The sequence below is a fragment of the Rhinoderma darwinii genome, chromosome 1 (assembly GCF_050947455.1).
Source record: "Rhinoderma darwinii isolate aRhiDar2 chromosome 1, aRhiDar2.hap1, whole genome shotgun sequence".
Lineage (NCBI taxonomy): Eukaryota > Metazoa > Chordata > Amphibia > Anura > Rhinodermatidae > Rhinoderma > Rhinoderma darwinii.
In genome coordinates, this window is record NC_134687.1 from 238,867,122 (window position 1) to 238,883,088 (window position 15,967).

The 15,967-nt window shown below is 45.2% G+C and overlaps 1 protein-coding gene across 1 annotated transcript in view; it reads left to right on the forward strand.

Moving 5' to 3' along the window:
* The first annotated feature begins 14,259 nt into the window (after nucleotides 1-14,259).
* Nucleotides 14,260-15,967, forward strand: part of MAST3 (microtubule associated serine/threonine kinase 3) — a 311,223-nt gene continuing 309,515 nt past the window's right edge. The window contains exon 1 of the mRNA XM_075862996.1: nucleotides 14,260-14,360. Within this exon, the coding sequence (XP_075719111.1) occupies nucleotides 14,322-14,360 (39 nt within the window). The 5' untranslated portion in view covers nucleotides 14,260-14,321. The remainder of the gene's footprint in view (nucleotides 14,361-15,967) is intronic.

Sequence of the window (15,967 nt, forward strand, 5' to 3'; positions counted from 1 at the left end):
GAACTCCCTCCTTCATCTGCCGGTGTACAGCTGGAGACTACATCCAGGAGGCACAGTGAGTACCGAGGTCCTGGGCCTCATGCCACCTTGTCTGCTGCTAGGCCTTCAGGGCTGGAGGCCCAAGAACTCCTCCATCCTCCCCATGGTCTGTGTTGGTAGGGGTTTCTCCCTCTTGGTTCTCTGGCTCCTCATGGAGCAACCCCCCTAATATGCAGCCGACCATACCCCCGTCACTGCCTCAGGGGTCTCCCCCACACCACTGGACTTTGCCCGTAGTGCACACCCAGAGTCAAGGATCTCTGTTCCATTCCTTTACTCATCCTGACCCGGATTATGCTCATGCTCCGGCTGATATTCCAGGGGTTCTCGGATTAAGTCTTTCAGATTCCGACTCTATGTCCGTCTGTCAAAACTGACCAGCTACTCTTTCAGATATCCGTCAGCTTGCACAATTGTTACCCACTAGGGCTGATATGACTTCTTTTGCCAAACAGATTGTGGAAGAATGTAAGCTGGAGTTTACCAAGTTCCGTGCTGAACTTTCCTCACTTTCTATGAGGGTGGACACCCTTACTCAAGAACACTGCCAATATTGCAAATATTCAATCTACTATACAACAGCACTCGGCTCAATTATTCGTTTTGCAACAACATCTCGATGATATTGAGAATCGTAACTGGAGGAACAATTTACGTATTCGGGGGTTACCCGAATCCATTCCTGCGTCTGATCTGTTCTCTACTTTGTCTACCATCTTCAACAACTTGGCCGTCCGCTGAATACTCATTTAGAACTTGATCGGGCACATCGGGCCCTCCGTCAATATAGAGCGTTCCTATTGTTTTGAGTATTGTTTTCAAATGCCTTACAGTGCCTTCCTCCCTCTTTTATTTACAGTGTGTACATAATGTTAGCTGTTTATACTTATAATAATTTGAGCTGGGGAGTGCGGATAGCTCTTATCTGTCACCTTCCCCCTCTAGGTATTGGACCGAACCTTTGGTCCGCCGCATTTTTGCGCTTAGCTTGCGCGGCAGTTGTTTTCTTACTGCTTTTTTTGTTTGAATTTTTGTCTTTGTTTTTGTCTCTCTCTCATGCTGTGCTTTCTGTTTCTAGCTTGTCTTCTTCCCCTTTTCTCCTCATGGTGACCCTGGACTCCTGCCTTTATTGTTTCTTCCAGAACATCTCAGTGAGCAGTCTGCATCCATGGCTGACCTTACTATAGCCTCCTTCAATGCGAAGGGGCTGAACACTCCTGAAAAGAGGGGGCAAATCCTACACCATCTTCACAAGCGTAAGGTACACATTGCATGTTTCCAGGAAACACAATTCAAGGAAGGACATTCCCCTACCATTAAACATAAATTTTACACTAATTGGCATTTCAATAACAATTCCCTTTCCAGATCGTGTGGAGTTGCCATAGCTCTCCACAAATCTCTCCCTCATCAAGTTGTAAATTCTGTTGTAGATTCCGAAGCTAGATACATCATCCTGGTACTTAATATTGGTGGGCGGGAGTTCACTGTAATTAATGCTTATGTTCCTAACCAGGGCCAGGTACCTTTCCTTCTTAAACTCACAGATACTGCCCCTCTGGTGGTCCGGAGGACTGTGGTGTTGTGCGGAGACTTTAAACTTACTTTGGATTCGACGGTGAATAACTCTACTGGTCGCTCTAGTGTTGCATATGGTGCTATTAGGTGGCTGAGGTGTGCTCTCTTACAGCTTCAACTTTGTGATGCTTGGCGCCTTCAAAATCCCTCTGATAAGGATTATAGTTTATATTCCCATCCGCATGGCACCTACAGTCGCTTGGATTACATCTTCCTTCATCATCATGCACTTCCCTGGGTTGTCTCTACGTCCATAGGCAGTATCCTTTGGTCCGACCATGCCCCTGTGTATTGTACCTTACATCTTCCTTTCCTCACTAAGGGCCCCTGGACTTGGAGACTTAATGAATCTTTGCTCCTGGATGGGGTGTGCCATGCTGACCTGCAAATAACGGTTGAGCCTTTCATATCTGATCCCGCCCTTGATGATACGTCTCCCATGGTACAGTGGGAGTCCCTTAAAGAGGCTCTGTCACCAGATTTCAAACCCCTATTTCCTATTGCAGCAGATCAATGTAGATAACAGTAAAGTTTTTTGTTTTTTTTCAAAAACGAGCATTTTTCGCCAAGTTATGACCATTTTTATATTTATGCAAATGAGCCTTTCTTATGTACAACTGGGCATGTTTAAAGTTATGTCCAACTGGGCATGTATTGTGTTCGTTACAGCTGGGCGTTTTTACTTGTTTTACTAGCTGGGCGTTGTGAATGGAAGTGTATGATGCTGACGAATCAGCATCATCCACTTCTCTTCGTTACCACCCAGCTTCTGGCAGTTCACAGACACACAGCGTGTCCTCGCTCATTCCTCCTGTGGGAGGAAGTGAGTGACGTCACAGCGTGATCTCGCGAGGACACGCTGTGTGTCTGTGCACTGCCAGAAGCTGGGTGGTAACGAAGAGAAGTGGATGATGCCGATTCGTCAGCATCATACACTTCTATTCACAACGCCCAGCTAGTAAAACAAGTAAAAACACCCAGATGTACACACACAATACACGCCCAGTTGGACATAACTTTAAACACGCCCAGTTGTCCATAAGAAAGGCTCATTTGCATAAATATAAAAATGGTCATAACTTGGCCAAAAATGCTCGTTTTTGAAAAAAAAAACAACGTTACTGTTATCTACATTGCAGCGCCGATCTGCTGCAATAGGAGATAGGGGTTTGAAAATCTGGTGCGCTTTCTCTTCCGATTTTGCGGGAGTTGCAAGTTGCCCGACAGGACGCTAGGCGTTTGTTGGACTCGGCCCAAAAGCGTGCTCTTCAAGTCTGTCGTAGTAAGTTTTAGGAGTTTGGCAAAAAAAGCGGACGCATGTTGGCCAGAGCTTTAAAGGCTCGGATAGCCCAGTCGCATATACCAAAGGCTAAATCTCCTTATGGCCATGTTGTTCACACGAACCCAGAGATAGCAGATTGCGTTCATAAATTTTATTCTGATCTCTACAACCTTCGTCCTCCCACCCTCTCCCCATTGTTGTATGTCTTGGTCATGGAGCATCTCATGACCTCCATTCGGATTAGCCCAGATATTAAAGGTATTACCATAGGAGGGACGGAATATAAGGGCTCTGCATTTGCTGATGACTTGTTGGTTTACCTCACAGATCCGCATGTCTCTCTCCCCTCGTTCATGTTCCAAAACGTGACAGCTCGGACATCGTCTAACTTCAAGATCAACTTCTCCAAGTCTGAGGCTTTGAATATCTCTCTCCCGGTCCCGGTAGTGTCGCTTCTCAAAAGCAATTTCCCCTTCTCTTGGCCATCTACTGGTATAACATACTTGGGTGCACGTATAAGTAGTGACCTTACACAACTATTTACAAATAATTTCATTCCCCTATTAGCCAAGTTTCGCACAGATCTCAATTACTGGCATAAGACGGAATTCTCCTGGTTTGGCCGTATTAATATTTTTAAAATGTCTCTCCTTCCCAGATTACTATTTCTCCTGCAGATGATCCTCATCTCCATCCCATCCTCTTATTGGTTGCGTATCCAGCAATGTTTTGGATCCTTCATATGGCCAACAGGTCGTCCCCGTCTGAGTAGAACTATTCTTACTCGATCCACTCGCCGTATGTTTGAATATTCCCAGTTAAAACATTTTTATGGTACTATTAATCGCCGCGCCCATCTTCATAGGCTGCTTACTAACTTTGAACGCTTATGTGTTTCCACCCTCTCCCCTACCCATGCCATCTCCACATTATATAAACTCCTCCTTGCCCAACGATCCCAGTATCTCCCTTCCTTCTGCAGGGCTTGGGAGAAAGAATTACATACTACATTCAATCATGCACAAAGGAAGAGGTGTTTTTCCCTTTCTCAAAAAGCCTTTACAGCCATTAGAGTCCAGGAAACTAGTTACAAAATTGTTTCTAGATGGTACCGGGTTCCTGCTGCTCTTCATAAATGGTATCTGTCCGTGCCTAACAATTGTTGGCGTTGTGGAGCTATGGGAGGTTCCATGTCTCATGTTTGGTGGAGTTGCCCCTCGTTGAGGAGTTTTTGAGTTGCTATACTTAAAATAATATTAGAGGTTACTGGAGTCTCTGTTCCCAATTCTCCAGAGGAGGTTCTTTTATTTATGTTCCCTATGCCATTACACATTTATAAAAGTTCACTAACTAGACATCTCCTTCAGGCAACAAAGTCAGTAACCCCGCGTAGGTGGAAAACGGCGGTTCCCCCAACGTTAGATGAGTGGTTTCAAGAGGTTGCCTTGATACAGAGAATGGAACACCTGGTGGCCCATTCCCCGGCTGCTTCTGTAAGATACACGTCTACATGGTGTCCATGGATTACGTTCCTTTCTTCTTCCTCCTATCTTACTACAGTAACTTGAGTTGCACCCCTCTCCCCCTTTTTTCATGTGTGTCTTATTTTGAGGAGATGTTCTTTGTAGTTCCCTGGGATTTTTCTGGTTCGAATGTGCCCCTACTATGTGTATTGCGGTTCTTGCTCTTTTCTGTTTTGTTCATGATATTCCGGGACTGGAGTCCAGGCTCCCCATGTCAGCCCCCAACTCACAGTAAAATGACCACCAGCCCACCACTCACAGATTCCCCCTGTAGGTAGCGCCACACAGCCCCCTTGTAGGTAGCGCCAAACAGCCCCCTTATAGGTAGCGCCACACAGCTCCCTTGTAGAGAGCGCCACACAGCCCCCTTGTAGAGAGCGCCACACAGCCCCCTGGTAGGGAGCGCCACACAGCCCCCTGGTAGGGAGCACCACACAGCCCCCTGGTAGGGAGCGCCACACCGTCCCCTGGTAGGGAGCGCCACACAGTCCCCTGGTAGGGAGCGCCACACAGCACCCTGGTAGGGAGCGCCACACAGCACCCTGGTAGGGAGCGCCACACAGCACCCTGGTAGGGAGCGCCACACAGCCCCCTGGTAGGGAGCGCCACACAGCCCCCTGGTACGGAGCGCCACACAGCACCCTGGTAGGGAGCACCACACAGCCCACAGCCCCCTGATTCGTAGTGCCACACAGCCCACAGACCTCCCCATTGTAGACAGTGACCCCAAACAAAAACAAAAATTGTACTCACCTAGGCCCTGTTCCCAAACTGAGCTGCTCCACGATGGGATCTCGTAGTCTGGTACAGAGTTACCCAACCTTTTCAGACTCGAGGCAGCACTGGAAAAATTAAATGTTTCCTATTCACACATACCACACTTACCAGAGCCTCTTCCTCTGCGGTGCTTGTGCTCTGACAGCATCCAGGACCTTAATCATGGGACTGTGATGTCACCACAGGTCCTTTACCTCATATTTGCAGTCTTGCCGTTATCAGGCAGATGCTGGAGGTTTAGACAGATGGGACAGTGCACAGCAGCACAGGGGAGCAGACTGTCAGGGAGAGAGACTCCAGCACCTGCCCATTACAATCTCTGACAATCTTCTCTGTACCGCTGATGTGCTGTGCTGTGCTGTGATGCCCGCCCCCTGTTCCCTGGCCGAAATTGACTGCACCTGCACATGCCCCCCCCCCCCACCTCCGCTTCATCAGCAGGTGGGACCGATGACCGCAACAGGCAGCAGCCCTGGATCATTTTTTTTTAACTTATATGCGGTTTGGGCCGCCATAACCGCCCATATGAGGATCCGCCACTGTGGTTAATGCATGGGTTTCTATAAATGCGGGCATAACGTTTTCAAATCATATGAATATGCCTCAATGTCAAAAACTTTTCAGGCCAAAAACGATAATAAGGTTTATCACATCTCGCCTTACATTAATTAGAATGCGAGATTTGTTGTATATTTGATTGATAGTGAATTATTCCATCGTCAATGCGTGTGCATGTCATGCCTACAAAAAATTTGGATATAAAACAATATTTATCAGTTGTGGTCAATCATTACAGCACAAATGTGTCTGCGGTATCCCGATTTTCACAAAAACATGATGGGATGTTACACCCTACATCTATGGCCACGGTCTGTTGGTCTAACTTGCCCCTCAACGACCGCGGCCATGGACGTCCTGCTGCTGTGCTGCGTCGTCCCCCTGTGAGGCGCCGGCACTCACTTCTGGGTATCGAGCCTGTCTCCAGGAGGGTGCGCTCGCGCGCTCGTGCCCGCTCTTAAAGGGCCAACGCGCACCTGGAAATCATCATCATCAACTCCTGAATTCTTGGACTATAAGAGGATCACCACCCTTCTTATCCTCACCTGAGCGTTGTTGTTGTTTCCCTTAGTCTGTCTTGCAAATGGTCTCCTAAGTATCTTCCAGCTTCCAGTGTTTCCCGTACCTGTATCCTGTATCCTGTTTCCGGTGCTATCAGTACCATCCTGGTCTACTGCCGTGCTGAACTGTTGTCATGTTGGGCTGCATGCCACGCCTGTTCTACTACTCCACGCCTGACATCTACATGCTGCCTCGTCCCAGCCGAGCCTGTCTTGCTACTGTCTACATTGCCTCAGGTACCCTTTTCTGTACTATAGACTCTATACCTTACCTGTTTGGCCAGCTGCCATCCCGCTACGTGGTACGACCCAGTGGGTCCACACCCCACCTAGTGACAGAGGGTATATTCACGGGCTGTAAACGGCTGAAAAATCGGAAGCAGAACGCCTCCAAACATCTGCCCATAGATTTCAATAGGAAAAACGGCGTTCTGTTCCGACGGGGTGTTTCTTTACACGGCCGTTTTGAATAATGGCCGCGTAAAAAAACGCTAGCGAAAAACAAGTGCATGTCACATCTAGAATCGTTTTTGGAGCCGTTTTTCATTGACTCTATAGAAAAACAGCTGTTTTCAGACGTTTTTGGTTAAGCGTGTGCACATACCCTTATGGATTTTTCCTTTAAAGTTATTGAAAGGGTTAAGTTACATATCAGAGGTAGAGACCACAGGCAGGCCTACTAAACAGGGAAGCATACTGGATTTTTGTTCTCAATAATCATATTCCTAATGGTTTAAACTATAGACGTGATCTGATTTTGCATTACTTCGGTCACTTTCACATGACAGTATTTTGGTCAGTATTTGTAAGCACAAGGTGAGGAGTGAAACCTACACAGAGAAATCTATAATGGAAAGCTGTGTACCTCTTCCATGTTTTGTTCTCCTGGTTATGGCTTACAAATACAGATGCAAAATACTGACCAAAGTACTGCCAAGTGAAAGTGGTCTAAAATAGGATAAAATGGTAATCATAATATCTTAATATAAATATACAGTCTTATGTATGTCCATACCTCCCAACCATCCTAGATTCAATGGGATAGTCCAGGATTCCGGGCGGTATCCCGCTGTCCCGGCCGGTCAGAGGTATGTCCCGGTGTCAGCTGTATCTGCATCCACAGGATACAGATACAGTAGAATCCAATGCTCAAGCACGAAGGGTCTATGGACCCACTGGGCTGTACCGCCTTGGCGGTATGGCAGCTGGCCAACAGGGCGCAGGACAATGTCTATAGTTCGTATAGGTACCTGTAGAAGCTCGGACAGCAGCAAGGCAGGCTCGGCTGGGACCAGGCAGCAGGCAGACGTCAGGCGAGGTGAAGCAGGTCAGACGTGGGATACAGCATGACATGACTTTGGCACAGCACAGTGCTCGACCAGGATGGTATGGAATGCATGGAACAGGAACTGGAACAGGTACAGGAAACAGGAACACACTAGGAGGCCATCACATAGACAAACTTAGGAAACATCAACAATGCTCAGGCATAGAAGCAGGGGGCTGGACCCCTCTTATAGTCCAGGGTACTCACGGGTTCAAGTAATCAGAAGTCCGGTGCACATGCTACCCCTTTAAGAGCGGGCACGAGCGTGCGCGTGCAGCCTACGGGATCCGGCTGAGGTGAGTGGACGTGAGCGCTGGCGTCTCCTGAGGAGGAGGCATTCACTGTCCACTCGTCAAGCATTCCCCGGGCACAGCGCTACTTTAAATGGACAATGATGTTGGGCTTTCAACTATGGAGTCCCCAGCCAGAGCAAATTCAAACTCTCTGGTCGGGAACTCGTGTCTTGGCAGAAGCCCTCCCGGGGATTCCGCTCCTCAAGGAGCCCCTGACATCACTGTGACATCAGGGGCTCCTCCTAGAGCAGATGCTATGGCTGGGGATTCCACTCCTAGAGGGAGCCCCAATTAAGCTATCTACAGGGGGGGTAGCGCTATCTACAGGGAGGGGTGGCACTATCTACATGGGCTCTGTGTCACTATATGGGCACTAACTGCATGAGACACTGGCGCTATCCACATGGGCACACTGGCATTATCTACATGGGCACTGTGGCACTATCCAGCTAGAGGCCTTGGTACTGGAGGAACATATAGATATAGTTGGTGTTGCTGAAACATGGCTAGACTCTTCACATGACTGGGCTATAAGTCTACAGGGTTTTACACTGTTTCGGAAAGACAGGGCAAATAGGAAAGGCGGTGGTGTATGTCTGTATGTGAGAAGTGATATGAAGGCGAGTGTGAAAGAGACAATAGTTGGTGAAGATTGTGAGGAGGTTGAAACCTTGTGGGTGGAATTACAAAGGGAGGTAAACACTGAAAAAATAACTTTTGTTGTAATCTATAGACCCTCGAATAGAACTGAGGAGATGGAAGGTCAAATATACAAACAAATGGAGCGGGCTGCACAGGGGGGTACTGTAGTGATAATGGGAGATTTTAATTACCCAGATATTAATTGGTGTCATGGTTCAGCTTCAACTGCAAAGGGGAGAGATTTCCTCAACCTGTTGCAGAACATTTTTATGGCCCAGTTTGTGGAAGACCCGACTAGTGGTGACACTCTGTTGGATCTGGTCATTTCTAATAATGCAGAGCTTGTTCGGAATGTCATTGTTCGTGAAAATCTCGGTAACAGTGATCACAATATAGTTACATTTTACCTATACTGTAAAAAACAAACACAGGCTGGGAGGGCAAAACACCTAATTTCAAGAAGGCCAATTTTCCCAGGAGGAGGCCTGCAATTCAGGATATAGACTGGGAAGAACTAATGTCAAATAATGGTACAAATGATAAATGGGAGATTTTAAAATCTACTTTGGGTAATTATAGTGCAAAATTTATTCCTATAGGTAACAAGTATAAACGACTAAAATTAAAACCCACATGGCTTACACCTTCTGTAAAAAGGGCAATATATGAGAAAAGAAGGGCATTTGAAAAATACAAATCTGAGGGTACAACTGTAGCCTTTTAAACTATAAAGAGCTTAAAAAAAAATTTGCAAAAAGGTAATAAAATCAGCAAAAATACAAAATGAAGGGCAGGTGGCCAAGGATAGTAAAATCCCCAAAAATCCTTCAAGTATGTAAATGCGAAGAAACCAAGCTCTGAACATGTAGGACCCCTAAAGAGTGGTAATGGGGAGTTGGTGACAGGGAATCAAGAGAAAACAGTTACTAAATGGATTCTTTAGCTCTGTATATACAACAGAAGAAAAAGCAGCTGATGTAGCCAGTGCGGTTAATATATCAGTTAATATACTTAATTGGCTGAATGTAGATATGTCCAAGCTAAATTTAATTAAATAAATGTACACAAGGCCTGGGACCAGATGGGTTACACCCTAGAGTTCTTAAAGAGCTTAGTTCAGTTATTTATGTCCCCCTCTTCATAATATTTAGAGATTCTCTAGTGACTGGTATAGTGCCAAGGGACTGGCGCAGGGCAAATGTGGTGAATATTTTCAAAAAGGTCTCTAGGTCTGCCCCGAGTAATTACAGACCAGTTAGCTTAACATCAATCGTAGGAAAAATGTTTGAGGGGCTAATGAGGGACTATATACAGGATTATGTGAGAATTTTTTTTTTATTATAAGTGACAGCCAGCACGGTTTTACTAAGGACAGACGTTGTCAAACCAACCTGATTTGTTTTTATGAAGAGGTGAGTTGAGGTGAGCAGGAGCCTAGACAGAGGGGCCGCTGTGGATATAGTGTTTTTGGACTTTGCAAAGGCATTTGACACTGTCCCTCATAGACGTCTAATGGGTAAATTAAGGACTATAGGTTTAGAAAGTATAGTTTGTAATTGGACTGAGAATTGGCTCCAGGACCGTACCCGTCACGGCGCGGGGTGTGGAACCACTGGCGAAACAGGTACAATACAAAGTCTATAGTCCAGAAAGGGTACCTGACGCAATGTAGACAGTAGCGGTGATTCAGGCTAAAGATGAGGCTCCGGCAGTAGACAGACACCCGGCAGGTGTGACACAATGGATGCAGCGGAAGAAACAACACGACTCCAACTCTGGTCTGCACAGAGGCATGGTAGCACGGGATACAGGGTACAGGCAAAGGAACGGGTAACACTGGGAACTGGAAAACACTAGGAGACCATTTGCAAGACAAACTTTAGATACACAACAACGCTCAGGCAATGATCAAGAGGTCAGAGCCCTTTTTATAATCCAGCCGCATTCTGGGCTAATTGCATCTTTCCTGCAATTGTGCGTGCACTGGCCCTGTCTCTGAACCAGGAAGTGAGTGCCGGCGTCTCTCAGGAGGGAGATGCCGCCGATTACTCACACGTCCATGGCCGCCGCCGTCAGAGGGTAAGTCAGAACGATGGGCTGCGGCCAAAGACGTTACAGTATCCAGAGAGTTGTGGTTAATGATTCCTACTCTGAATGGTCCCCGGTTATAAGTGGTGTACCCCAGGGTAACGTGCTGGGAACACTATTATTTAACTTATTTATTAATGATATAGAGAATCGGATTAATAGCACTATTTCTATTTTTGCAGATGACACCAATATGCATGCATCATATGTCCTAGGGGGAGCTATACTGGGAGAGTCACTTGTTGAGAAGGATCTAGGTGTACTTGTAGATCATAGACTAAATAACAGCATGCAATGTCAATCAGCTGCTTCTAAGGCCAGCAAGATATTGTCATGTATTAAAAGAGGCATGGACTCAGGGGACAGGGATATAATATTATCACTTTACAAAGCATTAGTGAGGCCTCATCTAGAATATGCATATTAAAATAATTAAACCTATTTATCCTTGAAAAAACGACTAAGCGGGGACATGATTAAAGGAAACCTGTCACCAGCATTTCATATATTAAACCAGCAATACCAGGTGGTAGTGGGTGAAAAATCATTTCTATATAACCTATAATTGTCTTCTTAGTCAGCTCTGTAGCTTTAGTATTCAGCTTTTTAGTGTTCCCACATCATATGCTAATGAGCATAAAAGAGTAATATCTTCGTTTCAAAAGAGTCAAATCTTCGACTGAAAAGAGTCCTATCTTCATTTCTCAAGTCTTTCCGAGTTTACCCCGCCTCCTTACTTTTGATTGACAGCTCCTCGCCTTCCCCCAGCACAAAAAAATCCCACGCTTGTGTATTGATGTCCTCTTCTGGTGTGTGTGTGTGTGTGTGTGTGTGTGTACAACGGGACACCGGATTATTACGATAAAAGGCGCAAAATGTTTGCAGACAGGTTCGCTTTAACTTATATAAATATTTGAATGGCACATAATAAAAATATGGTGAAATCCTGTTCCATGTAAAACCCCCTCAAAAGACAAGGGGGCACTCCCTCCGTCTGGAGAAAAAAAGGTTCAATCTGCAGAAGCGACAAGTCTTCTTTACTGTGAGAACGGTGAATCTATGGAATAGTCTACCACAGGAGCTGGTCACAGTAGCTACAGTAGATGGCTTAAAAAAAGGCTTAGATAATTTCCTAGAACTAAAAAATATCAGCTCCTATGTGTAGAAATGTTTCCCTTCCCTTTTCCCATCCCTTGGTTGAACTTGATGGACATGTGACTTTTTTCAACCGTACTAACTGTACAGTATGGGGACATCTGTGTGGGCATTATTCTGTATTTGGGGCAGCTATGGGTCGTTATACTGTATGGGGGCATTATAATGTGTGTGGGGAATCTATAGGGGCATTATACTGTGTGTGGGGGTTCTATGGGGGTATTATACTGTGGGGAGGCACTATGGGAGCATGATTCTGTGTGGGCTGAACCGGGTGTGTATATGCTTATTTTTACCCTCTATCCCAGGGGTGGGGAATGTCCTGCCCGCAAGCCGTATAAGGCCCGCGAGATCGTTTAGTCCGGCCTGACCTCACTCAGACTGTGCTGTGAGGTTGGTGCGTGCCGGACCAAGAGTGGACCAGTCCGGTCGCCTGACCAGAGTCAGTGACGTGTGGTTAGGTGACTCAGGTCAGGTGACCTGACTGGTCCACTCCTGAGCCTTTACACACTCTGCCAACGTACTTTCTTACTCACATTTAGGAGCAGGAGGAGGGCGGCGGTCTGAGCCAAGTATGGCGGCGGTCTGAATGAGGCCGGTGCGTGGCGGCCCGCGAGTCGACCAGTCACCTTACCTGAGTCATCAGACATGAGGTCAGGTGACTCAGGACAGATGACTGGACCGGTCAACTCCCGAGCCTTTATACACACTGACCTCCTCACTCAGACCGCCGCATCCTCATTCACTAGTAGTGAATGACAGTACTTGGCTCCATCTGCCCTCCTTCTGCTCCTGACCTAAAATTTAAAAACTCAGCGGAGGCCTAAATGTAGAAATTTAGCTGTAGTGTAGACATAGGACCTGTCCTAAACGCATGAAGGGAGGTCAGGTGACATAAAGGTTTTTTTTTCATCATGGAAACTTATGATATATCCACAGAATATGTCATAAATGTCAGATAGATCGGGTCCCACATCTGGGTCCCAGATCTATCTCCAAAACAGGGCCCCCTAAACCCCGTTCTACCCCTCTGTGTTTGACTGACTCGTGTGATTCACGACCATAAAGATGAAAACAGCGTAGCTTGCTGAGTGAGGCTGTTTCCGTAAGCCCCATAGAACTGAATGGTAGTTACGGAAACAGTGTATCTTGCATGTTACGCTGCTTCCGTAACTGCCATTCACTACTATGGGAGTTAGGGAAACAGCACAGCTCAGCGAGCTACGCTGTTTTCTTGTTCATGGTCGGAAATCAGCCGGAACACAGAGAGGTAAAACGGGGTTTAGGGGGCCCCAATCTAGAGATAGGTGTAGGTCCCGGAGGTGGGACCCGCATCTATTGGACATTTATGACATATCCAGTGGATATGTCATAAATATCCCTGATGGGAAAACCCTTTAACTAAGTGAGTCAGAACAACTTACTGCAGCAAGCAGTTCTTTTCAAGACTTACCGTTGTAAAGAGTCAACTACGCTCCAGACTGAACGACGCAGTAGCAACATCATCAATACCGGCTAACATCACACGCCTCACCAAAGACAATCAGTTACAGCCATCACATTTGGGGTGAGTTAATTCAATGTTTGGCCAAATATAGCAGGCAAATTGTTAAGTTGATCATTTTGTGTGGCCCGCGAATGATGTTATAAATATCCAAATGGCCCTTGGCAGAAAAAAGGTTCCCCAACCCTGCTCTGTCCTATGGCTCACAGAAGTTTCCTGTGGGTATTTGTACACCTGTATCTGTACTCATTTTGCTTTGACTAAGGGCATGTGTTGCTTGAAGCGCATAAGCGGATAGTCTACTGGATTTAAACTCCTGTTTGACAAAATAAAATAAGATTTTTTCACCATTATGTTGTTGGATTATTTTGCTATTTTAGAATCTCTACTGTAACCTTGTGGTGCCACAACAGTTGGATAATTTTTCACATGAAGGAAGGACCTTATCGCAATACAATTTTTACATTTTTATTCAGCAGCTGAATGGTGGTGGCTGACAAAAAAAAAAGTAAATCCAGTTTATTATGATCTTCAGATCTGGTAATAAAGCAATCAGGTTATGAAGCCGGAGCACTACTGATACGGAAAAAGTCTGCTATGTAAACATAACCTAATTAAACTAATCACTTCTGATCAAACTGAATGTTACAGTCAAATGCTACAAATAAGAATTGTTTTTTTACTGCAGCCGCAGTGTGATTTTTTTTGTATTTTTTTGTTTTTTGTTTTATTGAACAAACTTCATTAAAAAGTCTACAGGAAGCTGTTCAGTGGAAATCACAGAGTTAAGCATGCACATCAGTATGATCTGCAGATAGGGGGAATAAGTAAAGGGAGAATCATATGACGGGGAAGATCCAATTGGAAAAATGAAGCAGTTACTTCTAGTGTTGCTTGCTGCTGCCAAAGCAGATCTAAGAAGACAACCAACAAGGCAGCATGTTAGAGCTGGAAGTGTGAGAGATACCGAAGAGGCAAAGAAGGGGGAATTAGACATGGATGAGTCAAGCATCCTGAGGCGGAGAGGACTGCAAGTGAGTCTTTGTATCTTCTACAATGCTGTCTGGTTCTCAGTGCAAAAAGTTGATCTATAGCGCTACTGTTTAATGCCTAGCTTGTTTGTTTCAGTATATTATGTTTCTTATGATGGGTGCAAATCTTACTAAACTATAACTCTATTCGCATTAGCTATATGCTCTGTGAAGGGGTTCCAGTATTTTTTACTACAATAATAGTACAGCCTGCAGCACTATTTTTGTTATAAAAAATTCCAAAACCCCAATGGAAACCTGATGGACCCCATTATGAGTCAATAGGATTCATCAAAATGTATTAGGCCCATTCAAAAACGGATCCGTCATGGCTGTCATTTCTCCTAATGAACTATGGTGCTAGTGTAAACAGATCCTAATACATAAAATCTGGGAAACTTGTCAGTTACGCAGGTACCATAAAAATAAACAGTTATCTTGTTGATATAGTTACATTTTAGACAATTTATGGATGCCTTCTTAGAAGGAAGCTCAGTGATATATTATAGATGGTACTGTGGATTCTATGGGTAGAAACGTAGCCAAAGTAACAATACATTCTATTATGAAATGTTTTCTCCCAGTTTAAACCCACTTTTTAAATTGTACATTTAGTTAGTTTACATTCAATGTTTCAGTGGCTACCATGAATGAAGAGGAGTGAAGAATGAAGAGGAGTGAAGAATATGCTGCCACTATACAAATAAATGTTATGACTATTATCTGACAACATATCTAAGGTGGCGTTGGACTTTATCTACTGACAGTTACTGAGCATCGATCTTCTATATATTGTACATAGTTTTGATAAAGTCGGATACACTAGGTTGTGGTAGGGATGAACTGTAGAAGCACTCTTTTTTTTTTTTGTTATCAGATCCATTGATGTGGATTTCAAATAGTTAACTGCCAACATTTTAACAGGTCTGATTTTAAATTCATTGCTAAAGAGCAAGCCTACATTCAGAAAAATTAATGTTTCTAATGTTTCCAGACATGTCATGCAGCATAACCCCTAATGTCTCAGATTGTGCATACCAGTCCTAGATTTCGTGCACTCTGCCATTGTCCCCAGTATCTCCTGCCTGGTACCAACTGGTGCAATTTATTACCGTTTGAAGACGGTTTTGCATTGCAACTGACCGGACGTTTATTTTAGTAGGTCTACATCTATTGGACTTTGTCTAAATTGTGTAGCCGGACACTCACGCAACGTGGAGGACATAGTGTTAGATGTTTTTTAATTATTTCTTGACCATGTGAATAAAATGGGTTGCATCTATTTCTCAGTTTGTCGTGTTTGATCACTTTCCTGTTTGACCTATTTTTGTCACACTGAATTTGTGTCTGGTAGATGTCAGCATTATGGGGAAACAGCTATTTGTGTGTCACAAAGGGTCTGTGGACCCACTGGGCCGTACCGCCGTGGCGGTAAGGCAGCTGGCCAACAGGGAGCAGGTGACTGTCTTTAGTTCTATAGGTACCTGTGGCAGCTCAGACAGCGGCAGGGCAGGCTCGGCTGGGACTTAGGTAGCAGGCGGGCATCAGGCGAGACTAAGCAGGTCAGACGTGGATGTAGCATAATACGACTTTGGCACAGCACAGTGCTC